General features: G+C 46.9%; 1 protein-coding gene across 11 annotated transcripts in view; it reads right to left on the bottom strand.

Moving 5' to 3' along the window:
- The window catches only part of EPS8 (EGFR pathway substrate 8, signaling adaptor), a 1,020,454-nt gene that overhangs the window by 118,520 nt on the left and 877,619 nt on the right, over nucleotides 1–24,315 (bottom strand). For all 11 annotated transcript variants that reach the window (XM_086920872.1, XM_086920932.1, XM_086920898.1 and 8 more), the window contains one exon: nucleotides 21,261–21,401. In XM_086920872.1, coding sequence (XP_086776998.1) covers nucleotides 21,261–21,401 — 141 coding nt within the window. The remainder of the gene's footprint in view (nucleotides 1–21,260; nucleotides 21,402–24,315) is intronic.

Below are 24,315 nucleotides of genomic sequence, written 5' to 3'. Positions count from 1 at the left end.
GTCGGATTTTTAATTGCATTTCTGAAAATGCCACGTTTTAGAAAGTTGGCATTTTCCTAATTTAGCAATTTTTGGTGCTTGCTGCCTATCTCTGATAACATCTGGAAGAGTTGACTGTTAGGCTTTGTGTACATCTCCTAGAGCGCCAAACACAATGGGAGCGTAGGGATGACCTGATGGGCCATCCTGGCAGGACGGGACGGGGAAGCTGGGTACAGCCTCACTTAACCCTGAATAGGCTGTGTCCTGTCCACATACAGATTTTTTCACAACTCCTTGTAGTGAATCTGAAGCCAGGGCAGGAAGGACTCTGTACACTTTGAAGGCATGTCTTTCAAGTCTCTCTCATTTCAAATGGGCACAACTTGATATACATACTGGACCTTAGACACTTCAGTACACTTCTGGACCTGTGCAGACTCTAGGATAACAATGGGGGGAGGTAGAGTATAGAGATAGGATTCTCACTCCACGGGCTACCTGTGCAGACTCTGCCAGGAATGACTGCTGTGCTGCTCAAAGGACTGCCACTCTGCTGGATTGCTGAACTCCTACTTTTCTGTGTTGACCTGCTGCCTGCTTCCTTCTTGCCTGGATGACAAGAACTGGACCTGCATCACTTGAATCCAGAGTGACTCCAAGGGCTAGTTGGCTGGCCGCCTGATCTGAAGTCTCAGGGACATAAAGGATTTTCAACCAACTTACTTCTGCACCTGGACTCTGTCATCTGGGAGTCTATCCAGCCAAGTGGTGCCACACCAGTCCCTTGGAAGTGGGCAAAAGGTGCTTACCAGCAGAACCAACACATCTCTGCTGAGCGGCACATCCTTAAGCAGAACCGACACATGGCTGCTGCTGTGCGGATTGGACCCGGTGCAGAAGGCACGCAATGCCTTCGCAGTCCTCGAAACTGTTGCATCGCTGAAGGCATGCCACATCTCCGGCCTAGGTCCTCGTACCGCTCATTGGCGGCACAGCTTCATCGCTAATCTGAACCGATGCATTGCCTCGACTGCGCATCGCATCCTCAACGCCGGACTTCGTATCCCAAGCTGCGTCGACCGGATCCTTGACAACAACGAATCAGGAACTCTAACCATGGCCTTACCGCATCTCGGAACCGATGCATGGCCTCAGCTGTGGGGCTTCTTCGACCCTGATCAATGCATTACTCCGCAACCAGGATATAAGGTACTTTGCTCAGTGGGGCTAACTATGTCCCCGTAGCTGGCCCGTGCTCCATCCCGGTTAGCCTAAACTTGTGTCTTTGTACTGGTCTGGCATGACCAGATGTACCATGTTGGCACTTCCTGTTACTAAGCGCTATTTTACAGGTTCTTCTTTTTAAAAAAAATTATAACTCAAGTTCTATTTATTTGATTTTTGCAGTTTCAGTCTTGCAGATCACATGGTGTGGGATCTTTTTGTGTGATGTTCACTGTTTTTACTGTTAGAAGTGTTGTACAAATACTTTACTTATTGCATTCACATTAAGCCTGACTGCTCTATGCCAAGCTACCACAGGGTGAGCACAGGTTAATTTGGGGTTTACTGGTGCCTCACCCTCACTAGGACTGTGGTTACTGCTAGACCAGGGCTCAAACCCCAGCCAACTAGAAACACACTTTTTAGCAATCAGGAGTGTCCATGAGAAGGATGGAAGTTGTTTTCGAAGTTCTCTGGAGAAAGTTGAGTTAACAGACTGCATTTTAAGAGGATGGCCTCAGTGCTGCCTGCTCACAGGTGATTATTCAGTCAGAACTGATCATTCTTGGATGTCAGGATTAATTTGAGTACCATAGTGTAACACCATTTGAATTATGCTATACAGGTTTCTCCGAAGTTAGTGAGATCGAATTGGTCTCAGTCCAGTCCATATGGCATGTCTGTTATTGGTTGGCTTCTGGAACACACTTGGTAAGTTAACTATGATTGTCATTGAGAAGCCTCTCATTCAAGTTCAATGACGTAGTTGAAGCATTGTTTCTCCTGGAATTTGAAGAAATGTATGTCTGCTGGAATACCATCATCACCAAGAAGGTGTCAGTTTAGTTCTTCAGTAAAATTGTCACCCATTAATAACCTTGCCCTCATGGACTATTTCATGATCACTAAGGATGGGTAAGAGTGACCGTCTTTTTTTTAGGTATTGATTCCTCGGAGCTTGCCTTCCAATTTACTCTCTGATAGTGTCTGTCGTCACTCACGACAGTGCAGTTGACCATTACAAACCGGAATTCGGGGAAAGTCCAAAGTATTTATTTCTCATGTAAAGAGCGAGGGTTACTCTTTTTTGATAAATGATTTCCCCAATCGGAATCGCCCTTATAACGTAAGGATTCTGATTAGGAAGGTGCACAAAGTGTAATGAAGTAACACCACAGACTCCGACAAATGATGGCGTACACAATTTATCTGTTAAATACATAAAGTTCAAGAAGAATATAATGAGAATTAGGTAATCAAAGAGGATTGTCAAAGTTTGGTACTCTAACATCTGTCCACTAGTCACCAGAGGTGGAGGTGCGAGAGCATAGTGGCAATGCGATTGGCTATTTACAAATCTTGTTTACACACATATTTGCAATCGTTTGTGTTGTTTTCTTCAGTCATGCTAAATCAGTGTTGTAAAAGCAGTGAAGCTCTAGCTTTGTGCTGCGGATTTAACAAAGTAGAGGACAGGGTCTAGTGAGAGACAGCAGGGTCTAGTGGGAGACTCTAGGGCAACACTTCAAGAATGGCAGCAGTACATTACCTCTGATAGTTCTCCAAGTAATTGCTGTGGGGAAAAAATTGAGCAAATGATACCATGATGAGAAAACCTAAGCAATGTTAGAGATTTACAGTGACTTTGAAGGCATTCCTGCCCCTTGTACCCGGCTCATTTATTGGATTTGTATAAATGGAAACACATTCATTTTAGACATGGCTTTTTTCTTCTTGATCACAAACTAAAACTAAACTGAATTAACCAAGCACATTGACTAATGCCTACATATCAATAACAAATCATTGCCTAATGCCATAATTTAATAAACACACATAGCACACTCTCTAAACAGATTTTTAACAGTTCACAGGATACAAACAGGAAAACATGCATTGGCAAAAACAATGGTTGAGGACTTGGCACGTGTGCGATGGCGCACAAGTGATCATGCTAAAGCCATCACTCGCAGTGCAAGACAGCCCATGGATGAAGTGGGCTGACCCACTGGCCCATGATTCTGGTGGGCAGAAGAAAATGTAAACAACACCTGAATAGGAGTGTGTCTGTGTGCATGTGTGCATAGCAATTTTTCTGTACTGTGGTCATAAAGACTAATTTGATCTTGGCACCGTAGCAAGCTTTTTTTCATTAGTATGGTAGTCCAGTAAAACAGGTTATTGAGCCACGTTATTTTAACTGCCATGGAGTGTACACACACACACACACGCACACACAAACACAGAGCATGGCAGTGTAAATAATTGTGGCTCAATTACATGTTCTTTAGAACAACTGTACTAATAAACAGATTCATACATTTATCATAACAGTACCAAGGTCAAATTTGAATTAATGACCACAGTAAGTAAATTGAATTTATGACCACAGTAAGTAAAATTAACATCAGAAAAATATGTTTTATTCTGTTGGAGGCTGCTAGGAACAATTAATGTATACAGGGAATCAACTCTCCTATAGTCTCTACGTCTGTTCAATGTGATTTTTAATATATGGTCAAATGTAACCACGTGCATCCAGGTTTTGGTTAAATACCTTTTGTCAAAATAAGTATATATGAAAATGGCCATGGCATGAACCATATGTGCACAGTAGAATTTGCTGCTTCTTTCCATTGTTGAAGAAAGGGAATGGCATAATGACTCACTGAAGACTTCACCGCTCGTGAAACATTGCCCTTCCCCACACTAAGCAATGGCAATACATAGCATATTACACTCGGCGCATCAGCATATATACTATGTGTGTGTATACATATATGTGTTATTTGTTTTTTTGGAGATCGTGAAGATGAGGTGGCAGCAGAGATAAAGCTCTCCCTGACAGACCTAAAAATGGAAACACTTATTTCTAGTATGTTTATTTTCAGACTATCACATAATTTACTTAAGGGGTCAAGGGCATTTCTGGGTGCACTCACAGACAACACGAACAGTTTATCGACAGGATGGAAAGCATGTGTCGAGTAGGGACAATGGTGCAATGTGTTTCTAGGTTTACCAGTGAAACAGTCAACAAAGATGTACAGGAATGTGTTATCCAATCTGTGACCTTTTTGTCAACCCGAGAGTGCCGTGTGGATAATCCATATAGAAAAAGTCATAAAATCTAATAAGCCTCATTTCACAGGCCATGCAATGTTAACACAAGATTGAAAAGTACATGTCACTGAGTGTGAGGTACAGAATCTTTTGCTTCCAACAACATTATCACCCAAGCAGTGTTCTTTCCTTCAATCACGCTTTTCTCGCACTAATTAACTTAGTAATGGAGGATGGACAAATCTTCATTTATATAAAACCAGCGCTTTCACAAGAGCACAAACCAGGGCTAAGCCCTATTTCTCCAGCGTGGTGCCTTTGAGCTCCCTGATGAGAGGAGGTGGCACACTGGCAGCCTGCGAAACTATGAGGATAAAACTCACAACTTCAAGGTGCTTAATCTGATTGTTTTAATTTGAAATAGTATGCTGTGAAGATGGATACTGCAAGTGACTGGTGACCAAAAAGGGGCATGTCTCCAAAGGGCTAGTGGCACTTTTATTCCTGACCTCATAATAACACACACAGATGGGAACCGGTCTGATCCTATCCTGTCCACAGGAGAGCTCCAGACTGTAAAATACCTGGTGGTGTATTGTGTTTCCACCTCCCCATCCAGTCTAAATCCATCCACAAGAATGCTTCCAAGTGAAAAATACCTGGTGGTATATTCTCGGATACCCAACTTCCTAATTGTCCCCACTTGGTTCAATTATATACACAGGATAACTCTGAAGTGAAAAATAGCTGGTGTTGTATTATCAGATACCTGACCTCTTATTCCTCACCACCCAATCTGATCCCAATCACAGAATTGCTTTGGAGTGAAAAATGCCTGGTGGCGTGTTATGAAATATCGGCCTTTTTCCATCCTCCACTACATTGAATGATACCCACAGGATCGCTCTCAAGTGAAAAATATCAGGTTGTGTAATGGAGGATAACGAACCTCATATCGCCCCACTCTGTACAAATCTATCCAGTGGATAACACCTGAAAGAAAAATACCTGGTGGTGTATTGTGCACATATTGCTATCAGTTATTTGTCATGTGTCAGTGCTTCAGAACCCTTCCATGCCACTTTAGGAGTGTTCATGGTGGGGAGACTTGTAGAACACTGGACACGTCAGTGCGCTCATGGAAGTATACGGTTCTACATATACACAATATGGCGGGGGGGGGCACATCGGTCATGTGCTGATGACATGAAGACAGTGTTCGCACACTCTGCAAAGGGCATTGTAAGTGGATATTAGACCTTGCTTTAAATATTTTAGCTAAGCGACGACACAAGTACTCTTACCGCAATCTGTTTCAAACATCACCACTACCTTCTAGTAAGGAAGGATTCAATGAACGATCCTGTAGATCTCAGGTAAGAATTCTTCTGGAATTCCTGTATGTGGACCTCTGAATATCCACCCATCAACAAAAGCAACACACACGTAAAAATATTAGGTTCAATGCAGGTGAATACACAATTCCCAGTTTAGGTTGCATCTCTAATGCACATTTTTTTTTTTGCTGTTGATTATATACTATTCTCATTAACTTTTTAGAAAGAGTAACCCAAAAAGAACGAATAAAATATACTGAAATGTACCCAGTCCTTTCTTTATTTGAAGGCACTATCCCTCGGAACAAACTCATCTAAAGTTGAAAATACAAATGCCCGTGTGAAATGGAGATGGAGATGGGTAGGCCTAAAATACTCGAAGAGCAGGCTACTAAGAACCTAGTTCTGGTACTGGAAGCCACGATATTTAAATGATAACCCAAATGCATTAAGAAGCTAAAACATTTGTTAATGTGCATTAATATCAATAACTGCAAAATGTGCCTTGTAGTGGGTCACAAAATTAGTGAAATTAATATTTACACTTTCACGTGGCATTAGTAGTGTTGGTGGTGCTGTTGGCACTAATTGGACTCGTAGTGTTGATGGTGCTAGCATTGAATGTGGTTGTGTAGTATTGCAATTGCTGTTGGTGTGGTGTGCTATTCGTGGTTGTGCGATTTATTGGTGTTGGTAGTATTAGTTGCAGCGTGATGGTGGTGAGCGCATGTTATTTGTGATGGAGGAACTGATTCTGGTGGTGGCATTGCCTGCTGAAGATAAATAACTGAATGTGGCAAAAATTGTGCAATGACGAGGGAACTTCTTAGATGTAAAACAGGGCGTCCTATACTACCACAGGAGGCAGAATAACATACCATCCAGTCAAATGCATGCAGTGGGTCAAGGTGACAGACTGCAGTACTGACCAGCCAATAACTCGTCAGTCAAATAAGCATCAGGCAAGTTTTGAAAATAATTCACAAACGCAAACTAGAACGATCAAAAGAACACCACAGCACTACACCGCGTCGGATAGATAACGCGGGCACTGCCCGAGGGGCCGGTGTCCACGTTCCTGCTGTGGGCTGCTATTTTTTAGCAGTCTGGGGGCGATTTGGGCTGTGTTTTTCTTGTTGGAATATCGCCAGCGGCCCAGTGGGTGTCTGAGCGGCCTTTCTAGTGGCAGATGGGCGTCCATTACCCCCGTTTAGCAACAGGAAGAGGTGTCACACTCACTTTGTCTCGCTGGGCCGGCCCATTAATGTGTGCACATATTGAGCGGGGGCACGGGGCCTGAATAGAAGGGGGCTCACTTGTTTTCAGGTGTGTTTCTCCAGTGTAAATGAATGCGTGCATTTTTTTTTACCCCCTTCTTTGAGGAAAGGCATTATGCAAATGTGGCCGATTTTTTTTGTGTGCCCGGGCCGATTTTCAATCCCAATCCGACTCTACCACTACATGAGTGACAAGAATAGAGCAACAGGGTTTGAGCTGCATATGTGATTAGAGGCAGGTAACGCTGTAAGAAACTGAGACCAGCTGAATAATGCCAGGACAGGACTCCGAGACAAAACCTTACATCATCACTAGTTACACAAGACTGCATGCTGTACCCGATCACCCAGAGCCGGTCCTAGGCCTTCTGAGGCCCCGGGCGAAAGGGAAGATGTGAGGCCCCTCTAATTGCATATTGTGTCGCAAGAAGTGACATCATAGAAAGTGACTTTGCAGGACTTTTGATCTTACTTATTTGGCATCACTGAAGCAAACTAATGTGGATATCAGTAACATGGACAAAAAGTAGAGGGGATGGAAAACAGGTGAGCTGCAAATATTCATAAGTGTAACACTTGCAGGCTCCTTGAAGATTAGTTGGACATGCCCCCAAATTCCAAAGGAACCAGAGGGTCAAGAAAACGGCAGTATAAAATTCACAGCCAAATCTGAAGGAGGAACAAAACAGGATACATTAAGTCTGAAACCAGACTGATCCGGTCGAAACAGGGAAGTAATCACCTTCGATATGCTGTTGGCCAGTGCTTTCGCTAGCATTTTGAATTCAACTTTGAGAACGCATATTGTACATTAGGAGGAACAACGTTGTGGGGGATGCCCTGGAATATGTTTGACCACTATCTCAGCTAAGCGCAGATCCGCACCCAAGGCCCTCCAATATTACTTCTAAGAGTGGCTCTGTTTTATGTATAAAGCTTTAAAAAAATCAGTGGGGAACTCATTAGGACCTGAGGTTTTGCTGGACTGTAGCTGACCCAGAATTTCTGTGACCTCCTCCCTAATAATCTTCTTGGAGAATCCTCTCTGTGTTTATCACTCACCACATTGCAATACAGCCGATCAGCACGTCTGCAGTCAGCGCCTCTGCCCAAGATTGTCCCTAAAGTATGCCTCAAGAGCATCTCAGTGAAATGGCTTTGTGATACATATATTTTGGCAACATAGGTCCGAAGATAAAGCTGCTGCTTAAAGAATGTTCCCTGATTTGTGCTGATGGGTGGGCCCTAGTGTGGTTACCAGGGGACCTTGAGTCACTCCGGCTGTGGACAGTGACACATGCAGTGTATTGAAATATCGCAGCACAAACTGTATTTGGTTTTCAGAACATGTCTGTATTAGGTAGTCATTGAATATTCGGTCCCCTCTTTGGTGACTGCTCCTGGGACAATGGGGTCATAAGAAGGCAAACATTCATGTGACGTGAGGCAGTGATAGGTATGGGGACTAGGTACACATGACTATATGACTGCATGCAATAGGGGCATGTACATTGTGCAGATAATAGGAAATACATCCCTATATGTAACAATTATTTTATGACAGAGAGGTTCTATGTTTTCCCTTAGAGACATAGGCATCACAACTGAACCTTCACCCTTTACATCTGTCAGTGACAGATGCTGAACACGGGCTCCTTTCTTTGTCAATAATTTACAATGCCACTGCGCTCCAACCTGTGCTGACGAAAATATGCAAAGGCTACTAGTGATTGCCATAGATTTCTACTTACAGCCCCTGTCATCAGTCTGGTGGCAGAGGCCACTCCACATGAGAATGAATTCACTACAGTCTAAATCATCTCCTCAGTAAAGTTCTTCTACCTCCTCAGTGTGATGTCCAGTAGAAGGATGGCTCTCGCTGATGTCTGGCGTCACAACGTCTTGCAGTACAAGGTTAAGAGAGCAGAGGCCAGGCTCTGGCACATATTTATATGGTTTCTTTTGTAATATTAGGTATTTTTACTTCTTACGACAGGGGCTCAACAACCTTTACATAGAGCGGCATTTGCAGCTTCCACCGCCTTTTGGCTATTTTAGTGTAAATGAGTAACCACACACAGAGCATTCTCATTTGGGGTTCAGTCTTGCGACCTTCCTCTAAACCGAAGTGAGCGCATTCTTATCAACAGTATCTGCGCACCCCTCCCCTCAGAGGAGGCCTTCACTATGGCGTAGTGTGTTGCGCTACTTTTCGCAGTTTGTTTACCGTATCCTCCTCTGCCTGGTTTTGAGGCCGCATACCTTCGCATTGTCCACTCTTCTTGCATAATGAGATGCCCCCGCCTCTCCAAAACACGCTGCCCTCTGCCACATGTCCTGTCTGCAGTTAGGAACCTCTCTGCAACCGCCGGCCCACCAGGCATCACAAACACCCTCAATGCCCAGGCGCGCGGGCTGCGCGAGGCTGGGGCGGCAGCTGCAAGGGCGGCCCCATCCACCTGCTTCTTGGCAGAGTGACTTTGATTTTGAATGGGACGCAGGACAGGTGGAAGCAGGCGCGTGTATCTGCCTGTCAGGCCCCGTCTGCCGCCCGCGCGCACTAAGCTTGGTGGTGGGGTGCGTGCACGGTAACTGCCTCAGTCAGCTGCACAGCGCGTTTTGACCTAATAATTTAATGTCGGGCCGGCCGGCGGAGGGCCCATTTCATGGCGGGCCGGCCGGCGGTGGGCCCACTGCTCTGTGTGGTCTACTGCGGGGCCATCGGCGGGGCCCCCCTGAGCGCGAGGCCCTGGGCAGCTGCCCATACCGCCCATGCCTAGGACCGGCCCTGCGATCACCACAACAAAGGGGTCCAGCTCAGATCATGTGTACGCGCATGTATTTGAACAGCTGCGGAAATGCAACCACACGGAAATACTGGTGAAAACACGGACAGTGCACTTCAAGCTCCAGAAGAGACACCATTCCACCCAGGCACCGTCACATCTGTCTGCTTAGACCTTTTGCAGACGGAGAAGTATTCTCTTTCATGGTATTTGTTGTTAATTTCCCGTCTAGAATTTCTAATATCCATTTTCTCAACATTCATCTTCCTTAAATCGCGTCCAATAGCATTCTGGTTTTCCGTCCTAAACCACATCGTCCGCGTTGAAATAATAGGCGTTGACATTAGTGTGCTTTTCAGTGCAATGTGCGCACTGTGCCTTGAGAGCACGAGAGCTAAATGACGGCAAATAACCGCAGTACAATGTGCTGCTCAGGGGTGAGAAGCAAAAAAGCCACACGCTCTTGGCACCCGGAGAGCCAACTGATGGCGCCAAGTGCACGACGGGAGCTCCATCCGGGTGAATGCAGACGTGTTAGTCAATCTCAAACAGCAATCACAAACTGTTAGCAACACGAACTCCATGATGTCAAAGCAAACAAACAGCGTGCCTACTACCAGAAAACCACCTGCACTGAAGTCAAAATGAACTGGAAAAATGTCCCTTGGATTACTGCAGGTATGTCAAAACCGCGTGTCACCCAACAGTGTGAAACGTGAATAAAATGCGTACCACGCAGTATGTGATCGAGTAGCGTTGTATGGTGGTTATTGGCACTAGCGCCCCGTGCTCAAACCCCTTAAAACCTGGCCTAGAAAACAACGACAAATGAGATAAATCGACTGCGTGGAGTTCATGACACATAAGGAGCGGCTCCAGATGCCCAGCCTGCGCGGACGTCATGGTTTATTCAAGTGCGTTTTGGACGTGGCAATGAATTTCAATAGTATACTTTGCCCTTGCGCTTTCGTGCGCGGCCATTGCTCTGTTCATCATCACGCGCATGAAAGCAATTTGTCCAAAAATGACACTTCAAACAATTGCTCTAAAGACCATTTGTGCTGAGAAAGAAACGCGTTGCATTAGTGATGAGGCTGTGGGAGGTGCTGCATGAACGGACATGCATGAAGAGGCAAGGTGTTACTTACAACCGGATGGTGAGGTCTACCTCTTAATCAGTGTAATGCACCGTGTATATATAATTTCAATAAAAAAATTACTGAAATAAAAAAAAAAAAAGATGAATGTACTAAAACGTTCGAGGCAAATGTGACGCTATACCTCACAGTAATATACATATGCATTGTCTTAGGAGGATGTTTTAGGTGAGTACTGTTTAAGCCATGTTGTAAAGTGTCCTAAATGTACCAATTACAAGATTCTACGAGAAAATGTATATAAGTAAACTATTATGAGACTATTTATTTAGTAAATACAGTAATAGGGACCAAAGAGGCACACAGAAGCGAATGCAATGAAGCGACATTGCTTAATCTGTTATGTCCACAAGCTATCTTGGTCAGCTAAAGGATACAAGCTGGACAAAGAAAAGGGTTATCAGATGTTTTTCTTATGTGTCACTCAAATGCAGGCAATGCAAACACAAGCATGCACGTTTCGACAACAGCAAAGTTTTGTCAGGTGCACTATATCCACGCACTTCAAGCTTAAGAACAAAATATTATAGAAAACCTGATACATTTTAAACTGATGGCTGTTAACAAAAACACACACACAGCACACAGTTACTTCACCAAACCAGGATATACATAGGCAATGTAAAAAACTAGAAGCGCTGTACATTTGAAAGAGGACAGTAATGTGGCTCCAGACTAACGTTGTGATGTGTGGCTTGCCATACTAAAGGCGAAGGATGTTGTCCGTGCAACCAACCTACTTCTGACAGTGCATTTTCCATTATGAAGTGTACAACAAACCACCAAGATTGCTTTTGTGATAAAAACACACAAAAACAAACTACAACACCAAGTTCAGAAGAGAGGATATTCGCAAGTGAAGGATAATCATAGGCATGTAACAACCTTTTCCTGACCTGGAACTTTGTTAAAACCTCTTTAAAGCAGCCACATAGAGGTGGGCGAGCCACTGAAAGCTCGAGCCAGATGCCTGGCTCTGGCTCAGCTCCTGGTCCTCTTGGAATCTCAAAACTAAAACGAGTTGAGCTTTCAGGGTAGAGGGGGTGACTTAGCAGGTACAAATGCAGCCCATGTAACATTGTGAACCAGGTTTGAATCAAGACCTTGGCTCTGCATCCTCCAAATCTGTGTCATAAACTGTGTAAATTATTCTGTGCCGGTAGCGAAGCACTCAAATGCCTTTGGGCAAGTTCTGCGCCATGTGAGACGGACAAAGAACTAAAAAAATAAAAGGCCTGTCATCCATGTTCTAATCACCTCTTACAATAACAAAACATTTGGAAAGGGGCGACCATTCGGTCCCCCCGAACGTATGGCCGAGTACCACGAGCCCCCCGGGAAGCCATTTTGGGGCGGGAGGCGAGCCTCGGCTGGTATGCCCGAAGCGGCGTAGCCGGGGCGCGCTGTTTCCCGCCCTCGAGTGGGCTGGCCTAGACACTGACGCGGCCGGCCACGCCCTAAGGGCAGGCAGGGGCGGGTTTACGCCCGCCCTGAAGACGGATAAAAGGAGCAACAAGCCAAGAACGCATCCTCTTGTTCCTGTGCTCTGAAGCTGCACCCCCTCGCTGCACGTGAGCTCGAGACGGAACGAAGAGCCAATTTGGAACGTGGTAATCTTTCTTGTATGTCTTACAGATACTCTGTTGGGGAATGCCTAAGAAAGTTGGAAAGCGAATGACTACCGACCAGATGCTGCGTGTTCTCATGAAAGAGGTGACCGACCTAAAGAAGCGAATGGCGGAGAAAGATGGGGGAGAGGGACCGAAACGTCCGTTGGCTGGAGCAGCTCCGGGGGGAAAAGGCAAGAGGCCCAGAAGGGGAGCAGCTGGAGGGGTCATCCCGGTTCCCTGTACCCCACTCGAAGAGTCAACTCCGGTGCCGGCGGAGGGGAATCCGATTCCCGTGGTGGTCACCCCCGTGTCCGGGGAGGATATGCCACCCGAGCTGGCAGCACAACTAGCAGCGTGGTTGGGTAAAAATAACGAGGGCGCCACGGCTGACGACGCACGGGTTTTGATGAGGCAACTGCGTGAAACAAGGGAGGCGGCGAAGGCAGCATCACCAGCCATCACGCCGGCCGCGGCAGGAGGAAAGCCACCTGGGATAGGCTCTGCCGCAGATACAGCTTCCGGTTCAGGTAAGCGGCCATTGCCGATTGCGAGGGATGAGTCTGCCCCGTCAAGAAGGGAAAAGTTGGGTCAACATGTCCCTCTAGCTATTAAGGAGAAGATATGGGCTGATGAGTATGTAAACATCTTCTCGTTACTTACCGATCATTATGAGATGGAATATGTTAAGAGCCAAAAGGAGCTCATGCATCCGAGTGTTTGGCGCGCGAAGATGGCCGCCTTCAAGGTAAATGAGAACATTGGCAATTGGGGCAAGGCGTGGGGGATTTTTACATCCATCCTGGGCGAACGTAGGCCCGAATTACTGTCTGAATTACCGATTTATCAGTCACGGATCATGGGGTATTCCGTGTCACATGGAGGCAATCAGTGGTTCTGTTACGATAATATTTTTAGAAAAGCGAAAGAACATGATAAAAACTTAACTTGGGATTGTTACGATTCTGTGTCATGGTCAAAAATGGCAGATACTGGTATGTTGAATTTGCCATTAGTAGGGAGTAGTGTGGGGGAGTCCTCCCGCCAATATTCTGGGACCTCCTTTCGATCAGGCTCGAGTAACGAATACCAGTCCAGGCCGAACGGCACCACAGGTAAAAAGGGGAGTTGTTGGAATTTCAACAGGGGTAAATGTACGAGGCCCCAGGGGTCATGCAAATTTAGGCATGAATGTAGCGGGTGTGGGCAAGCGTCCCATCCTGAGTCCATGTGCAGAGCCAAAACGGGTGATAACGGGGGTAGAGGAGGCGCCAAACAGGTCTGAAATAGTCCGAGGGGCGCCTTTACCTACTCCGATTGATACCATGGCAATGATTCCTTGGCTCAGCGAATACCCGGACCACGCTTCCGCTGGGGTGTTGCGGAACGGGTTTTCATATGGTTTCCGCATCCCAGTGGGGGAGTTTCAGGGTTTAGCGAAATGTAAAAACCAAATATCAGTTTTGCAGCACACGACCGTGGTACAGGAGAAGATTGGGAAAGAGGTGGCTCGGGGTCGAGTCGCCGGTCCGTTTAATGTACCACCGGTCGCTAACTTTGTTTGTTCCCCCTAAGGGGTGGTCCCCAAGAAGGACCCGGGTGAGTTTCGGCTGATACACAATTTATCAGCCCCACGTGGTCTTTCCGTAAACGATGCGATAGACCCGGCATTGTGTTCAGTACGGTATGCATCTTTCGATGAGGCCGTAGCCATTTTGAATCGCCTGGGGCCCGGTGCGCTGATGGCGAAATCTGATATCGAGTCAGCGTTCCGGTTGCTCCCGGTACATCCAGACGATCAGCGGCTTCTTGGTTTCACGTTTCAGGGACACTATTACATGGACAGATGTATGCCAATGGGGTGCTCTATATCTTGTTCCTATTTCGAGCAGTTCAGCTGTTTCCTGCAATGGGTCTTCACAAGGAAGACAGGGTTTCATCGGGTGATGCATTATCTCGATGACTTTTTGTTTCTAGGGGCAGCCGGGGATCCGGAATGTGGTCAGGCTGTGAATGAATTTTGTGTCTTAATGAACCATTTTGGTGTGCCATTGGCACCCGGTAAGACGGTGGGTCCTTCGACTTGCCTCGAGTTTCTGGGGATCGAGCTCGACTCGGAGGAGGGTTGTTTTCGTTTACCAAGTGGAAAAGTGCTTAGGTTCAGGGCATCCCTGGAGACGTGTATTAGTCAGTCCAAGGTTAAGTTGCAGCAATTACAACAATTGGTGGGACAGCTGAATTTTGCCCTGAGAGTAATACCAATGGCCCGCCCCTTTTCCCGCTCGATCGCTCAGGCCATGGTCGGCCTAAAGGAGGGTCACCATCGCACGAGGCTCTCGGCCGAGGTTCGCCAGGACATGCGCATTTGGTTGGCATTTCTGGCGGATTTCAATGGTCGAGTTGTCTGGAACAAACCGGCGGTGTCCTCCGAGGAGCTGGGGCTGTGGACGGATTCCGCAGGGAGCATTGGTTTTGGTGCCATCTTTGGCACGCAATGGTCGGCTCAAAAATGGCCGTCATGGTGGCATGAGGATGGGCTGACGAGTAATATTGCTTTTCTTGAACTGTTCCCCATTCTGGTGGCCCTGAAAACTTGGCCTGAGGGGTTTAGAGATCACTCTGTGGTATTCTGGTCTGATAACATGACCGTGGTTGAGTGTATCAATAGCCAGGCGGCACGATGCAAATGGGTCCTGAGGCTGCTGAAAGAAATTGTCTTGTTGTGTATGCAATTGAATGTCCTATTTAAGGCAAGACATGTGCCGGGGGTGATGAACCAAGCGGCTGATGCACTTTCTCGTTTCCGTATGCAGGCCTTCTGGGGTTTTCTGCCCACAGCGGACCCGGTGGCGGCACCCTTTCCCGAAGCTCTCTGGTCTCTCGGTGCCCCGAACTACGAAACCTCGTGGGAGAGAGTTTAGCACCCAGGACAAGGAAGGCATATGAAGGGGCGTTCCGTTCCTATTTGGCCTTTTTGGGGACCACTGGAGGGGAGCTTTGGGGCCAGGAGGAGTGGGTAGTAAATTTCCTGCTGTCTTTACATCAGGCGGGCAAATCTGTGGCTACTGCCCAGAGGCATCGGGCAGCCATTTCCTTTATGGCTAGGGCTTATGGGATCCAGGACCCGACAGCGTCTTTCGTTGTACAGAAAGCGCTACGTGGGTGGCAACGTCTTGAGGGTCGCAGAGTAGATGAAAGGCGCCCGATAGGTCTGGATAGGCTGGCCCTGCTATTATCTGTACTCCCTTCAACATGTTCATCCCAGTATGAAACAGTGTTATTCAGAGCCGCTTTTACGCTGGCATTCCATGGGGCTATGCGGGTAAGCGAACTAGTGGCGAGGAACAAGCGGGATGTGACCGGGGGACTGTGCCAAGAGCACGTTCAGGTCAGAAGGGAGACAATGTCCATCTCGTTTGTCAGGTCCAAGACCGACCAGGGCGCAATGGGGGACTGCATAATCATACAAAGGATTCCCGGGTCCCCCATGTGCCCGGTAAGTTGCGTAGAAGAATATTTAGCGCAAAGGGTGGCATCATGGGGGGGGGACATTGTTGCGACACGCTGACACCACCCCACTGACGAGGTTTCAGTTTCAGCGGGTGCTTGCGATGTCAATCTCCGCTGCGGGCTTGAACCCCGGCGAGTTTGGGACCCATTCCTTTCGGATAGGGGCTGCTACAGAGGCTACAGCCAGGGGTCTGAATGTCGAACAAGTTAAATGTGTGGGGCGTTGGTCCTCGAACTGTTATAAAAGGTATGTGCGGTTGCACATGTTGTGAAGCTGTAATTATGTACTCACGCTTCTTGTTTTTCTTTGGTTTTCAGTTGCGCAAGCCTACGAGGCGGGGCGAACTGGGCAGTCGACCCAACACCGGGTCAGCGGTCAGACATCACCGGCTGTGAAAAAGGAGGTGTGGGTCGTGGGCCACTCATACGTGAGGCGGGCCGCGGACGTGTTCAAAGCAGGTGACATGATTCACGTGGCTGGGGAATACGGGTACAGTGTGTCCTTCTACGGAAAGGGCGGGCTCTGTATTGACCAGTTTCAATCATTTTTGGAGGGTTTGTTAGGGCGGACGAGGTCACCGCCGTCTATAGTCATAGTACATCTTGGGGGCAACGATTTGGTGTCCACTGGTAGACGACTACTTCTTGAGGCAATGCTTTCCACTGTAAGTTGGTTAGCGAGAAGAGTTCCAGGGTGCACAATCGCATGGTCCCATATGATACCGCGACAAGTGTGGCGGGGGGCTCTTTCAGTTTCTGCTCTGAATCATTCAGTAAGGAAGATTAATAATAAAGTGAGTCGATTGTTCCGTTCAAGTACACTGCATTCTATTTCGCATGGTTGTATTAAAGGGGACAGTATGTATTTGGGTGATGGTATTCATTTGTCCCGGGTGGGGAACGAGTTACTCATAGGAGACATGATAGCTTGGCTGGGGACTTTAAGACATGACCTTTAGGTAGGAGTGTGTGGGGGGTCCGGATAGCCGGTCAACTATCCGGCCTGTGGCGGTAAGGTCATGATCGGTGAGCACTAATTAGTAGATCCCTATGAGTGGGCGTCACCCATTACGGATGGGAGCGCTCGAGGGAGGTGGCCATTGGCCCCTCAACGGGTAGGCGGTCCCTTCTAAGGATGGGACGCCGAAAGGAAAGGAAAGGCGGTCAAGGCCCCTTCCTGGGTAGGAGGGGCTACAGCCCCCTCCTGGGGAATTTCCCGGGGCCAGGATATCTGCGACGGCAGATGTGGTAAGTTGTGTGGGGTTTGGGAGGGGGTCTACGCTACCTTCTAGATACCTCACACGAGTCCTCGAACGACCTTTAAGTGGCGTCGAGTTTATTGGGGCCCCCGTCAAGTCAAGGGAAATTGGTAGTTGCACTTGAGGTACACCTCTGTGCGGTCGCCCCTCACAAGTGAGGGGGATTTTCGGGTTTAGGGATCTTGACACCGGTTACGACCTTGCCGTTGGCCCTTAAACGTTAGGATGTACAATTTCAAAATTTCAAGTTAATGTTTTGTAGGATGTTAGTTCGGCTAGGAGAACCTTTGTATTAGAGAATATGTTAAGGTTAGCCAAACATCGCAATGTGGTAATGAAATTGTACATAATATGAAACTGTTATTTTAATGTTTTAATTTTGTTTCATATTTTAATAAATACGGCCGGGAAGGGTAACTCCCTTCCCGCCTTCCAAAAGTTCAAGAACTGTTTCCGGTTTCCCATCCTTGGGGAGTGTGTTGAGAGGGGGTGGCGGGTATCGCGGCCATATGGAAAGGGGCGACCATTCGGTCCCCCCGAACGTATGGCCGAGTACCACGAGCCCCCCGGGAAGCCATTTTGGGGCGGGAGGCGAGCCTCGGCTGGTATGCCCGAAGCGGCGTAGCCGGGGCGCGCTGTTTCCCGCCCTCGAGTGGGCTGGCCTAGACACTGACGCGGCTGGCCACGCCCTAAGGGCAGGCAGGGGCGGGTTTACGCCCGCCCTGAAGACGGATAAAAGGAGCAACAAGCCAAGAACGCATCCTCTTGTTCCTGTGCTCTGAAGCTGCACCCCCTCGCTGCACGTGAGCTCAAGACGGAACGAAGAGCCAATTTTGAACCCACCCACCAGCCCCTGAGGACAGCCAGTTGTTTTGAATAAAGTTTGATATGGTAATGCTATTTCTTGCAGGTTGTGGTGATTGTCGTGTATTCTTAGTATGCAATAAAGAATGGTCAGCTACAATATGTTCTTCAAATAAAGTAATTCTGCACTAAGTATTTGATCAGTAATCATACGTGAAATGGTTTATGGTTGTTTTTTTTTAATTGAGTTATTTAGTTAAATTGTCGTATTTATTTTTTGGTCGGGCGGTAAGGTCATGATCGGTGAGCACTAATTAGTAGATCCCTATGAGTGGGCGTCACCCATTACGGATGGGAGCGCTCGAGGGAGGTGGCCATTGGCCCCTCAACGGGTAGGCGGTCCCTTCTAAGGATGGGACGCCGAAAGGAAAGGAAAGGCGGTCAAGGCCCCTTCCTGGGTAGGAGGGGCTACAGCCCCCTCCTGGGGAATTTCCCGGGGCCAGGATATCTGCGACGGCAGATGTGGTAAGTTGTGTGGGGTTTGGGAGGGGGTCTACGCTACCTTCTAGATACCTCACACGAGTCCTCGAACGACCTTTAAGTGGCGTCGAGTTTATTGGGGCCCCCGTCAAGTCAAGGGAAATTGGTAGTTGCACTTGAGGTACACCTCTGTGCGGTCGCCCCTCACAAGTGAGGGGGATTTTCGGGTTTAGGGATCTTGACACCGGTTACGACCTTGCCGTTGGCCCTTAAACGTTAGGATGTACAATTTCAAAATTTCAAGTTAATGTTTTGTAGGATGTTAGTTCGGCTAGGAGAACCTTTGTATTAGAGAATATGTTAAGGTTAGCCAAACATCGCAATGTGGTAATGAAATTGTACATAATATGAAACTGTTATTTTAATGTTTTAATTTTGTTTCATATTTTAATAAATACGGCCGGGAAGGGTAACTCCCTTCCCGCCTTCCAAAAGTTCAAGAACTGTTTCCGGTTTCCCATCCTTGGGGAGTGTGTTGAGAGGGGGTGGCGGGTATCGCGGCCATAAACCATTGATGTAAATAAAGAGATACCCTTCTAGTGTCTAAATTGCAAAGCGTGAAAGAGGAAAATCTGTGATCAATCCAGGATCCCCAGCTTGACCAAACTGTGTGGTCCTAAGCAAATACTTTGTCATCAAGCCTCGTTTTTAGGTCGAGCTTAGTGTCAGCATGCATGCGCTACGAGACTTGTTGTAGTGGAATGGGGAATAGACGCCCCGCCCACTCTCTGCCCATTTTAATAAACTATTTACTGTACAAAATTCCAGTCCACATATAGGGTACACATGGCGACTAACTTTGACTCTTAGTGTACAAATAGGATTGTCATTAGGACGTGCGTAGGAATGTTTCTCAGTTTGTTAAAAAACGATAATTTTTTTATATATATTTCTGAATGCAGAAATACAATCTGATTTACGCAGGTGAAACACTTTCTTGTGTTAATGAAATATGCTGTTTGAATTCTGAAGACAATTTACCATATTCTAGCATGATGCTTGTTGCATAATTTGCAAGTTCAATATTTGGAGGGCTTATCTCCTGCACATGCTCTTGGAGCGAGAGCAGACCCTTGGGTTGGCTCTCTATTCATTTGTTGGCTCGCTCACCTCTAAAGCCACAAGAGGCCCTGGCAGGTTTGCCTGTCCCAATTGATTAATCAAGGACTCAAAAATTAATTTTCTGCAAAGCCCGATTCCTTTCCATTTTTCCAGGAGAAGCTGCAGCAAGTGCTATTCGCCAAGTTTAAGCTGTATTAGATGTTTAAAGATATCTTACACAAATGAAATATTTTATAGAATTATCCTCATGGCAAACAGTTTCCCAGTTACTTCAATTGTATGACAAAACAGTCAGTTATGGTAGATATCAAACATTTAACGGTTAGGAAAGGTCTGAAAACATGGACTTTTCACAACTAGTGAACATGTTGTATTTCTCCTTCCCAGTGTGCTGGGTTTGTGAATCCTTAGAGGAAATTTGTGGGATACAGCTTTAAAAACCAAATCAAACTTACTTGGTGCTGATGGTTTGGACATTAATCGTATACAGAGTAAAATGTGGACAGAGTAAGTTTAGCAGTGAGATTGCAGGAACTCAACAACCGCCTGACCTTCTACACTCCCACCTGCCAACTACGATCGACCAGCCATGCCCTCGCCGCCGTTCCACGCATCCGGAGAGCCACGGCCGGAGGAAGGTCCTTCTCCTACCTGGCAGCCAAGACCTGGAATTCCCTCCCCATCCACCTCTGTCTTACCCAAGACCACCTCTCCTTCAGGAAGCAACTCAAGACCTGGCTGTTCGAGCAGTAGCGGACCCCCCCTCCCCAAGCTCCTTGAGACCCTCCGGGTGAGTAGCGCGCTAGACAAATTTCATGATTGATTGATTGACTAATAAAAGTGATTTCAAAGGCAAAGTTAGGATATACATATTCCTAAATGCTTATGGATATGCATGTATTTATATATATTAGAGCTGCTGTACATGGCCAGGATTTCTATGCATTTTGTTACTTATTTAAAAGCTATAAAGACAAGGAATGGGTTGAAGGCAAGGGAGTTGTAGAATCTAAACTCACTGCAACACTCAAGAAGCAAGTAAACTAAGGATCACTGCACTAGAAGGAAACTAGCAAGTCCTACCTTGAAAATTTCAAACTCCTTCTTTGGCATCATCAGCTTTTAACAAACGATGGCCATGGGTAAATCAAACCAATGCACAACAAAATTAACATTTTGAAAAAGAAGACCTCTCATTAGGAATATATTTAAGCACAACATGACATTATCAAAACATTGAAATATGGCCCCATAAAGGGTTCGAATGCAACAGTGTAGAGGCCAAACACTCTTGTGCCAAACTCGCAATTTACGACAAACTAATCCATTCTATGCATTTTTAACAACAGATTAAGAAAACATTAGATTACAAAAAATAACCTGATCACCTAATCAGATAGTCGAAAGAAAACAGACATGAAAACTGATCAACCTGAATCATTTTTTGTTAGTTAATTCATTTTAACAATATCCCTTACAACATTCAACTATATTCCACAAACATTCAACTTTTTACTACAATGCCCAAGTTTAGTTGTGACAGCATGGAATTTAGACAGAAAAAATACAGTCTAAAGGCTTTATGAAATACAACTTTTCACAGAACGTGGGCCTAATAGAAAAAGCGCTACCAATGAAATGCTGATAGTTACCTGTATTGTATGACTGTAAAGGGGTTCTGTTCGTCCTCCAGATTCCTGAGATTTCACAGCAATCAAGATGTTATTTGGCACAAAGCCAGAAGCGCCACTTGCATTCTGAACCTTCCACCACTGTTTGCGGTCATCAATAATCTGGGAAATAAGTTCAAAAGTAAGACTAGTTTATTTACATTTTAGGAGATTGCCTTTGAAAATTGAAACACCTTGGAAAAAAACTATTATATGCTATTTGAACAATACTTAGTGTTTGCTATGCACTGTTCAGTATATACACAATAAAAGTGCTGGTCATAATTTCCTGACTAGCGAACATTACAGAGGTCCGTGAACTGCTTTATTGGATTTTATGAAATTTGACTGGAAATCAAAACAACTCTGGAGACAGCCTGAACTCCGAGTGCCCAGATTCTATTGAGAATTTGAAAACAAATCCTGTGTTGGCACTGTTCAGCCTGACAGTAAAAAAAGTTCAGATTAGCTGAATCTGGTGTCTTGTCTGTTCCTCTCTGTTAGACCTTACAGCGTTTGCAGTGGTTTCTTGTCCCAAAACATTCGCCACAACACTTAATTTTTACTGAAAATGTTTTTTTTTTTGGTTCTGGGACTCTGCACTTTACCACTGCTAAGCAGTGCTCAAGCGCTTGTGCTCACTCACTTACACTTGGTAAAATTGGGTTGTACCCAATTGGCACATTTATTTAAGTTACTTAGAAGTCCCATGTAAGTGGTAGTATATGTACCCAGGGCCTGTAAATACATGCTATTAGTGGGTCTACCGCTGGTATGGTTCAACCCACTTAAGTAGCCCTTTAAACAAGTTTCAAGACTGCCATGGCAGCCGGTGTGCAGTTTTAAACTGCCAATTTAACATGTCAAAATTAATCTTTTGCCAGGTTTAAACCTCCCTTTTTAATACAGATAAGTCAACCCGATACAAAAAAGTCAACCCTATGGTAGGCCCTAAACAACCCAAAGGGCTAGGTGCATTGTATTCATAAAGCTAGATATATGTACTTTAAAGTTTTATATGTCCTGGTAGTTGACCATTTTCAAATTCGTTTTTTACTTCTGTGGGAAATATAGGACAAGATTGGGTTACCTCGTTACATTAAATAGGCACTAACTTGCGATTGGGAACAGGTAGAAAGGTCACGTTCAGTCTAAAAAACATTACAATTTAAAATTATCTTTAGTGGTAAATTCGGATTCTACATCAAAATTCACAAAATTCCACTTTTGGCATTTTCTTGCCCTTACCATTTGGTGCCTGCAGACTGTGTCCTGGGTCACATGAATCTGAACAGTTGGCCTTTGTGTAGTCCTCCGAGACAGTGAGACAACCACCACCCTGCTGGACAACCTCGGTCTCAAGCAGCTGGTGACCACCCCCACTCACTACGCCGGACAAACACTCGACCCCGTGCTCTCATCCAGCAAGGACATCACCTTCAGCCACGCCACCGGACTCCACTGGACAGACCACAGCTGCGTCCACTTCAGCTTCAGAAGGACCACGATCCACCACAACCAGCAACAGGTTGCACGCAGAAGCTGGAACAAGATCACAGCGGACCATCTCGCAACTTCCCTGAGCATTAACCCTCCCACCAGCGCAACGAACCCAAGCCAGGCGGCCACCAACCTCGCGAAGTGGATCAGCAACTGCGCAGATGACCTCACCCCTCTGAAGACCCCGCCTAGCAGACCCAGCAGCAAGAAAGCCCCATGGTTCACCGACGAACTCAAGAGCTCCAAGAAGAACTGCCGAGCACTCGAGAAAGCCTGGCGCAAAGACCCAACACCGAACAACATGACTGCCCTCAAGCTCACCACCCGAAAACACCACCAACTGATCCACGCCACCAAGAAAACTGCATTCAAGGAACGACTGGACAACAACGCACACAACAGCAAGGAACTCTTCAACATTGTTAAAGAGCTCTCCAACCCCAACGCCGGAAACAACTACATCACCCCTTCTCAAGACCTCTGCAACTCCCTCGCCTCCTACTTCCACAACAAGATCGCGGACATACACAACAGCTTCAGCACTCAACCGACGCACGCCACGACTGAACCACCGCCCCCCACCACCACCCTCCGCGCCTGCACCCCGATCAGCACCGAAGACACCATCCGCACGATGAACTCCATCCACTCCGGATCTCCGACCGACCCCTGCCCTCACCACGTCTTCAACAAGGCCGACGCTGTCATCGCACCCCACCTGCAGGACATCATCAACACCTCCTTGGACACCGCTACCTTCCCGGAGAGCTGGAAGCACGCCGAACTCGGCGCTCTACTAAAGAAGCCATCAGCTGACCCCACCGACCTCAAGAACTACCGCCCCATCTCGCTGCTCCCGTTTCCTGCAAAAGTCATCGAGAAGACCGTCAACAAGCAGCTGGCCGCCTTCCTCGAGACAAACGGATCCCTCGACCTCTCGCAGTCTGGCTTCCGGGCCAACCACAGCACCGAGATCGCCCTGATCGCAACCACCGACGACATCCGAGCCCTGCTCGACAACGGAGAAACAGCGGCCCTCATCCTCCTAGACCTCTCCGCGGCCTTCGACATGGTCTGCCACCGTACCCTAGTGCAGCGCCTCAGCAACGTCGGAATCCAGGAGAAGGCACTGGAATGGATCATCTCGTTCCTCGCCGGAAGGACGCAGAGAGTCCGCCTCCCCCCGTTCAGATCAGAAGCCACCGAAGTCATCTGCGGTGTTCCTCAAGGCTCCTCGCTCAGCCCAACCCTCTTCAACGTCTACATGAGCCCCCTCGCAGCCATCGCACGCCAACACAACCTCAACATCATCTCCTACGCCGACGACACCCAGCTGAACCTCTCCCTCACCAACGACCCCGCCACCGACAGAGCCAACCTACACGAAGGGATGACAGACTTAGCCAAGTGGATGATGAACAGCCGCCTGAAACTGAACTCGGACAAGACGGAAGTCCTCATCCTGGGATCTTCACCCTCTGCCTCGGACGACTCCTGGTGGCCCCCCGCCCTGGGCAGCGCACCCAAACCAACTGAC

Source organism: Lissotriton vulgaris, chromosome 1_1, assembly GCF_964263255.1.
Source record: "Lissotriton vulgaris chromosome 1_1, aLisVul1.2, whole genome shotgun sequence".
Classification (NCBI taxonomy): Eukaryota; Metazoa; Chordata; class Amphibia; order Caudata; family Salamandridae; genus Lissotriton; species Lissotriton vulgaris.
This window is presented reverse-complemented; position numbering and strand designations above follow the sequence as displayed.